The sequence below is a fragment of the Medicago truncatula genome, chromosome 2 (assembly GCF_003473485.1).
Source record: "Medicago truncatula cultivar Jemalong A17 chromosome 2, MtrunA17r5.0-ANR, whole genome shotgun sequence".
In the NCBI taxonomy this organism is placed as follows: Eukaryota; Viridiplantae; Streptophyta; class Magnoliopsida; order Fabales; family Fabaceae; genus Medicago; species Medicago truncatula.
Genome location: NC_053043.1, coordinates 39,567,728 through 39,575,823, shown reverse-complemented (window position 1 = coordinate 39,575,823; position 8,096 = coordinate 39,567,728). Strand labels below are relative to the sequence as shown.

At 33.1% G+C, this 8,096-nt stretch overlaps 1 protein-coding gene and 1 long non-coding RNA gene across 2 annotated transcripts; both read right to left on the bottom strand.

Moving 5' to 3' along the window:
• Window positions 1-471: 471 nt before the first annotated feature.
• On the bottom strand, window positions 472-1,087 carry LOC120578088 (uncharacterized). The gene is made up of 2 exons (XR_005644019.1): window positions 932-1,087; window positions 472-834 (listed from the first exon to the last, which is right to left on the bottom strand). It is a non-coding gene; the product is annotated as an uncharacterized lncRNA (long non-coding RNA).
• A 1,331-nt stretch (window positions 1,088-2,418) lies between these two features.
• On the bottom strand, window positions 2,419-7,864 carry LOC25487355 (DEAD-box ATP-dependent RNA helicase 42). The gene is made up of 8 exons (XM_013609261.3): window positions 7,244-7,864; window positions 4,714-4,759; window positions 4,280-4,329; window positions 3,940-3,981; window positions 3,654-3,767; window positions 3,254-3,332; window positions 3,083-3,154; window positions 2,419-2,994 (listed from the first exon to the last, which is right to left on the bottom strand). The coding sequence occupies exons 1-8, from the start codon at window positions 7,816-7,818 to the stop codon at window positions 2,947-2,949; spliced, it is 1,026 nt and encodes a 341-aa protein (XP_013464715.1). The 5' UTR covers window positions 7,819-7,864; the 3' UTR covers window positions 2,419-2,946.
• Between the last annotated feature and the right edge of the window lie 232 nt (window positions 7,865-8,096).

Genomic DNA, 8,096 nt, shown 5'->3' with positions numbered 1-8,096 from the left:
TTATTTTACATTTAAAAGAGTCATTTTTCTGCATTAAAATTAGGGTCATTCTGACTTGAGCCCTTAGGACACAAGTTAAGAAACTAAAAATAAAATTAAAAAATAACTTTTGTATTGAAAAGGTAAAACTTTTAATATAATGAATGCACAATTTCCAAGAAAGTGTTTCTATGCTTAACTTCTAAACTTATGTCCCAAGAATACAAGCAAGTTACCATCTCCCTTAAAATTATTCATTGTTTGTGTTTTCAAAGACAATGTTCATTGACATTATATTGTTAATTTTCATTAGTTATATGAACTTAATATAATCAATCCCTACATCTTTTTTTCATGTTGAACTTATATATCGTAAATTATGTCAATTTATTTTTAAAAAGCTGAAAATTAATTTTTTTTAATAATTATTTACTATTTATAGAATCCTTATCATGTGCCATAAGAGTACATATTAATATGATCCATGTTATATTTGTTGATAATTGCTTATTGATATTCGTATTCCAATAATATAAAAATCGACTATATTTAAATACAATGAATAATTAATATATTTAGACTTTATTATAGACTATATACTTAGAAGTAACTTGTATTATGTATTGACTATATAGTATATACCTATATCATGTATAGATAGACTATATACATAGAAGTATCCTTTTTTTTTTGGTCTAGGAAGTATCGTCTTTTTAAGTAACTTATATTTACTTAAGCAATTTAATTGCTAACATCATCTGCACTGACATATGTAATTAACACACCGCAGAGTTAGACTATTACGGACACACAAATCTCTTGGACAATCACTATCATCACTGCAGAGAAATTGAGCTGCAATTTTAAATAAGAATAAATGAATGTTACTTAAAGATAGGGAAATATTATGTATAAGATAAGATAAATAAAAAAATGGTATGAAAATGTTTACCGCCATTGGTTACAACAAAGAGTAGAGAAATAAAAATAATCAAAGCATAAAGGAACTTGAGAAGTAAAGTCATTATATATTCTCTTGTGTATCTAATAAATAGAAAATTATTTGATGAATTTATAGTAAAAGTTCCATGACTTGTTTGCTTCAATCAAATAATTTTAGCATTTAAGAGTTGCAAGAAACCATTCATAAAACTGAAATTATTGTTTAATGCTTCTAAGGTAATTCAATGTGTTGGGTTTACCTCTTTAGCTTAACCAATTGATCACTTAACCTCATCAAAGTTCATTCTTTTATTTATTAAAATTGAATTATATATTTTTATTTCTATTTTATCCTTTGATGATAGTTAAGGGTAAACTTCCGAAAGAAAAATAGTAGTAGTGATGAAAGCAGTTAGTTGTAGAAAAAAAAAAAATAATTAACTGAAAAAATAGAATAATTGACATTGGTTTGATAATATACTGTTATTAGACATAAAAAACTGTTAAGACTCCTAGTAGTAGTTGTAGACTTGTAGCAAGCATTATAAGTGAAGAAGTGTATATGAAACATTAATGAAAAGATATATCATCAAATAAACTACTTAAATACCATGAATGATGATATCAACCGTATAAGAAGTGACATCAAAACTCAAGCATAGAACAAATGTAGATAGCATAAATGATAAATAAATTAAGAAAAATACTAACAAGTGTCTTTATAGTATTGTTTAACGAATCAAAATAAATAGTGACTTTTACATAGATTTCCTTTTATAACATTACAAAAATGAGGTGGCAGAAGCATTCATTCTTTGAGGCTGTATTTTAAATGAAAGTGGAGAAGAGAGAATTAGATTCCTAGCATTAATAAACCACTTTTTAAGTTTCAAGGCTTTCATAATTTCAACTAGCTTGTTTTAGGATACATAATATTGTTTTTTTGTTTTATTGTTTCTAAAATATTATATTTTACTTATAAATGTGATTGAGTGGAGTAATTACCTTAATGTTAAGCACATGATGTGCTAACCAATGTAAAAGATATAACGTCTGAATTAATGCACAATGCCACAGTGCAACATGCAAAGGCCACTACAACAAACATATACTCCTAAGGGTAAGTATCTCACCATCATAGATTAAACAACAATTGCATTGATTCACCTAAGTTATTCACATTCTCCTGATACTCATCAATTTCAATCTTAATAATTAAACCTATGTTATCATGAACTTAAACAATTAATTTTACCAACTAATTCAACAATTAATTTTACTGAACACTTCAAATTCATTTTACTAGTCTATCTGGTATCAACTAATTCACCCTCTAAACTAGTTTATCTGTTATAAACACAACCTAAATGTTTGAAATAAACATTTGAAGATGCATACAGATCATTCACATGGGCTCTTAAGAAAATAACAAAACTGGTTTAAAAAGCAGATTTTCAATTTATTGGAAGCAAAGATTTTGGCATGACAAAGTAATACTTTTCGAGGAAAAAGCTCATATTTTAATTTGGCATAAGATTAAATACAGTATGCAGGATGTTCTGAGCCCTCACTTTTTTCTAAACCATAAAGACATGCAAAAGCATCATTCAAAATCAAAATTACACATAAAGGATCAGTAATAAAAAACATGCCAGACAAACAAATTTAACCACCAATATTGTTTTACATGTCATAGCCAATTTCGATCAGTCCAAGTAAGATGGACAAGGCTGCCTTTTCATAGCATGTATAGCCTGAACAGTTTGGAGATGTTTGCTCACTTGGTCAGATACAAAGACAAAACTTCCACCACAAGGCAACACATCTATATTAGCAATGATAGCACACTGTAGAAAAGGCGTCGATGTGGAATATCTTACTCCTCTATTGCAACAGACAAAACCCCATCCACGGCATATTATATCCCAGACACCATAATATCCATGAAATGAGTTTATCATAATGACATGGTCATGAGACCTCATCACCTAATTCATATCCACAATAAGTTGTGTCCTACACAGTCTACACGGCAGCATCAGGGTCCAACCTTCTCTGGATTGCAGCAGCAGCCTACAGTGATAAAAAAATTGCAGCAAATTTAGTTGAGACTTAAGCTAAAAAACGAAGGTCCAAATAGAGTTGAATTTGTAATTCTCACCTCAAAGTTGCCGAGCTTGTACTGGTAAGCCATCTCCTCCCTGAGTTGAGCTTGCTCTTTCATTGCTTGTGCCTGCAAAATTATTGCACAAAAATTTGAGAACAGAACCTTTTGTCATTAACAAAATGATTGAAATTCAAATTGCGTAAAAGTGATCTGGTAAAAACTAACCATTCCACTTTCCATTTCACGCTTCAAAGCTATCACTTGCTCTTCCTTCTGTTTTTCACGTGCTTGCAACATTTCTTGTCTGCAGGTCCATTGAAAAATGATCATGAAAGTGTGAAACATTTGTGTCAACGGAAACAATATTTGTTATGTGTAACATAGTTCCACTTGAAGTGCGGTAAAAGAAATTATAATATAGGTAGACTTTTACAATGGAAGAACAGCTGACAGAGTGAAAAGGAACAAGTCATTAAAAAAAAAAATCCAACACATCATAAATATAAACAATAGTAAAGCAAGTAGGTAACTAACAATAGGGGTAGAATAAGTTTGGGAAAGAACGATTGCCAAAAGAAAACCAATTTAAGATTACATTAGTTAAGCAGCATGTTCAAAATCATACCTGCGCTGTTCTTCATCATTGAAAACTGTTCGTTCCTTAGGCTGAATCTTCTTATAACCCTTTTTCATCTCTTTTTCCATTTGACGCCTGTAGTAAGCATCAAGACTGTAATACCTGCCACATAACATTAAACCATCTGTCAACCGAAATGAACATACAATAATGATTCATTTCAAGATCTTAAATTCATCTGATCGTCGCAGAACAAGGATGTACACAGCCGTATTCCTATTTCATAAAAATGAGGACAAAAAATAAGCCAAATTAAACTTCTGCTAGAGCTTACTTTTTGGAAGGGAACGTAGCTGTGTTGTGATCCTCCATAAATCTGCAACCAGAAATCACAGAGAAATTAACTTTGAATCAACAGCGTAGTAATAAATGTAATGTGTGACATAGTGATTAATAAGTGAATAATCAGCGAGTCAATAGGTCAGTTAAGGTGAGAATGAAAGAGCTAAAATGAGCATCCTTTTCTCTTGTGGCACCTTAAGAGTAAATATAAACATAAACATAAGAGTAGTTATAAAACAGCTAAATCTATGTGCCACTTTTTTTTCTTTCCCTTTCCATCCTTCTCACTTTTAATTAATTTTTTTCCTTGAGTTGCAGGATTAGGTGCTTACTCTTTGAACATCTGTTTTTCTTCCCAATTAGACAGATGCTCCATATTTACCTGTTAAAATACAGCAAATTAAAATTGGATATGGTCCATGTAAACATGACATGCAAATAAACTAGAATGCCAAAATATAAAGGGTGAAAGATATTATGCATTTCTATTGAGAGGACAAGAAATGCAGTCCAATAGGCAAGAAAAATATGCAATCTAATCAGTAATAAAACTTTGATTTCTCAATAATACCTACATATACTGGAAATAAGATTAATAATCTGTGTAAAGAAAACAAGGAAAACATCTCCCAGTCCCAGGATGATATAAAGAAGCCACTAGTTTGAGTTTTTGCAAAAATGAACAGAGGACCACACATAAAAAGGAAGAGGAAATATAATAGCGTTAATGTTAAATTGTAATATAAAAGCAAACCAAAATAATTACCAGCTTAACTTCTGCCAACCATGCGGTGAACTCTGGACGCTTGGTCCTGCAATATTCGTAACATCACTCAAACAAGGTATACCAAAACCCATAGTTCACAGGATACTAATGCTAAATTTAAATTAGCTAGATAATAAATGCAAACTCAGCCAAAAATACAGGCTGATGATTTCCTTCAGCACGACCTTTAGAACGTAGGTACTTAAAGATTAAAGATCTTCTGAAATCAACAGATAAGCTCTGATGATTTGAGAATTGAAATCTTAATAAAATAAATTGAAGCTTCCATAAGAAAATTAAACATATGACCATAATATCAAGTCAACATGTTAAAGTGGAAGTCTTGACGCAACAGTTGGAGGTCTGCAGTGGATCCTACCCTTCCCTAGACCAGCTATAACATTAGGCTGTCCCTTCAATATCCAATCACATACTAACAAACTGAAAAGTGTTTTCAGTTGCCGTAGGTCTTTAGCTTCTAAACAGGAAAAGTACACACCTCGATATAAAATTTTGCTAAAGTGTAAGTCACTAGATAACGACAGCAACAAACCATCAACAGCTGGTGGATATTCCTATGTTTAAAACTATATCAACTACAATCCACATGAATTTCCGAGGCTATTTACCCTACATTATATAAGTACCCTACATTATATTAGACTGGAACCTATATTCAGGAGAGAAATTGCAAATTGTTGTTGATATGGTATGGCTTCTCCAAAATAAAGATTCTTTACAGCATGCTGATAGTGGAATTTGTTAAAGCGTTGTTGTCAGTCATTTCATTTTTTGTCCTGTTTTGTTGTCAAGTGAACAACTTTGAATCCTGTTACTAGTTATTATTATTCTTCTACAATATTACATAATTCACATGCAAATTGCGAAAAGTACAACAACTCTCAACCTGAATGCTGTTAATGTTCTAATTTAACATATTTCAATCAAATTCTACAACCTTCTACAATAACAAATTCTACAATAGATTTGCATTCATCTCCCCCTTCCTAGACCCCTCAATATTATTAGAATGTCCCTTCAATATCCAATTACATGCTAACAATCTAAACAGGAATTTTAGGTACTTTAGGTCTTTAGTTTCTTAACACTGACGTACCCAACTAGATGTAAATTTTGCTAGTGTCCATCACAAGATAATGACTGCAATAAACTATTAACAGCCGGAGCATATTCCTATGTTTTAACTCTATCAACTACAACCTAGATATGAATTTCTGCTGCTATTTACCCTACAATACATTAAATAAGTTATTTTGCTTCTGCCAGCAACTACTGTCATCGTCCAAGAGATTAGACTGGAAATTATATTTAGGAGAGAGACATATACAGTAACAAATTCCACAAATTCTACTTCTACAATAGATATGCAGTAAACCAACCCTTTCTAAACCCTTATGCTAGCAATCTAATGAGGTTTTCAGTTACTTCAAGTCTCTAGCTTCTAAACAGAGAAGTACACACTTAGATGAAGCACCTTGTTAAGGTGTCCCCGAGATAACGACTACAATAAACCATCAACAGCGGACGTATATTCTATGTTTTCAATCTTTCAACTACAATCCACATATTAAATAAGTTATCTTACTTCTGCCAAACAACTACCTTCATCTTCCAAGAGATTACACTGGAAACTATATTCAGGACAGAGTAAAGTTGCAAAGTGTTGTTAAAATGGTATAGCTTTCCCAAAATAGAGATTTTTTACAGCATACTGAAACTGGAATTTGTTTCAGTGTTGTCGTCAGTCATTCATTTCACGGTTTGCCTATTTGGATGTCAAGAGAACAACTTTGAATCCTGTCCCTAGTTATTACTTATACTTCTCCAATCTTACATGATTCACATACAAATTGTTAAAAGCATGTTCCGGACTGGGCCAAGTCCAGCCCACCAACGAAACAGATCAATGCGGGCCATGATATATCATGGAGACGTCATAGAAGCACACCCAGGCGAGTCCAGAGACTCAATCAGGACCGTGAGATGATGATCACATCATGACATGTCAATTGTCCTAAGAGAGAACTGTTCAATTAGGGCTTCCATATGAGAAACCCTAGAAGAAATCATCGCTAACTCGTGATTCAGTTTAAGGTACACATTCTCTAAACCCTAAAACCTTACACTCTCGACAAATCACTGACTTGATCGTCAGAGTGTTTGCAAGTACACCACCACCTCTGTGGAAGGGATGCCATACTCAGCCACTCAACCGTCTCTCAGGCTGTCAAACTAAATCCACTCCAGATTAAAGCATAACAATCTTTCAATCAAAATCTACAACCTTATACACTAACAATGCCACTAAAAACTCAAATTCCAATCCCATGATATTTCAGTACATATAACTCAAATGCAAAACAAAACCAAATCAACAAAACATAAGCCAATAATTTCATAACCTACACTATATTCTACCACATAATTCAATCATTATCATCTAATAATTCAATAAACAATCAAATATAAATTACTCAAATTTCAAAAATCAAAACCAAAAAATTCTTACCACATATCAGTTTCTCTAATAATCCCATACTTTCCCCATAAATTAGTCACAGCACCTTTCTTCCCTCTCTCCTTTTTCTCCTTCTTCTTCATTTTCCGTTTCTCTTTCTTCCTTCTCTCTTCTTCTTCTTTCTCCTTCTTCCTCCTCTTCTTCTCTTTCTCTCTCCTCCTCCTCTTCTCTTCCTCCCTCTCTCTCCTCCTTCGCTTCTCCTTCCTTTTCCTCTCCTTCCTCTCTCCTTCACTCTCCGAACCCGAATACTCCGACTCCGAACCAGACCGCTCGGATTTATCGCTCTCTGACTCCGAATCCGAACCGGAATCCGATTCCGAATCGGATTCACTGCTGTATTTTCTACGCGATTTCCTCTTTCTCCGACGACGTTTATCAGAATCCGATTCCGAACTCTCACGCGATTTCTTCTTCGAACTAATGTGCTTTCTATCGGTTTCAGTGTCTATATCGGAATTTTCTCGTGTTTTCCTGGAATCTCTTTTCGACGGAGGTTCGCCGTCGTCTTTCTCTGAGCTGGTGGCGATTTTCGCCGGAGCACCGTTCCCGTTAACGTTTCTCGACATTTTCGTTTGGTTTCGCAGTGTCACTGACTGAGTCGAGTTTCAGAATTAACTCGGTAGATGTGGGCCTCGTTAGACTCGATTGGGCTAAAACCCAATATATTACGGGCCTTATGATTTTAACAAAATTTTGTTTTTTGGATGAAGTTTGTTATATGCACCGCACAAAATTAACATCCTCACCTACCATTGCATTTTGATGATTTTAATTTTTAACTAATAGACATGCCTTGTCAAAAAATTTAAAGCTTAGGTCTAACATGTAGTTTATTTTGATGAAC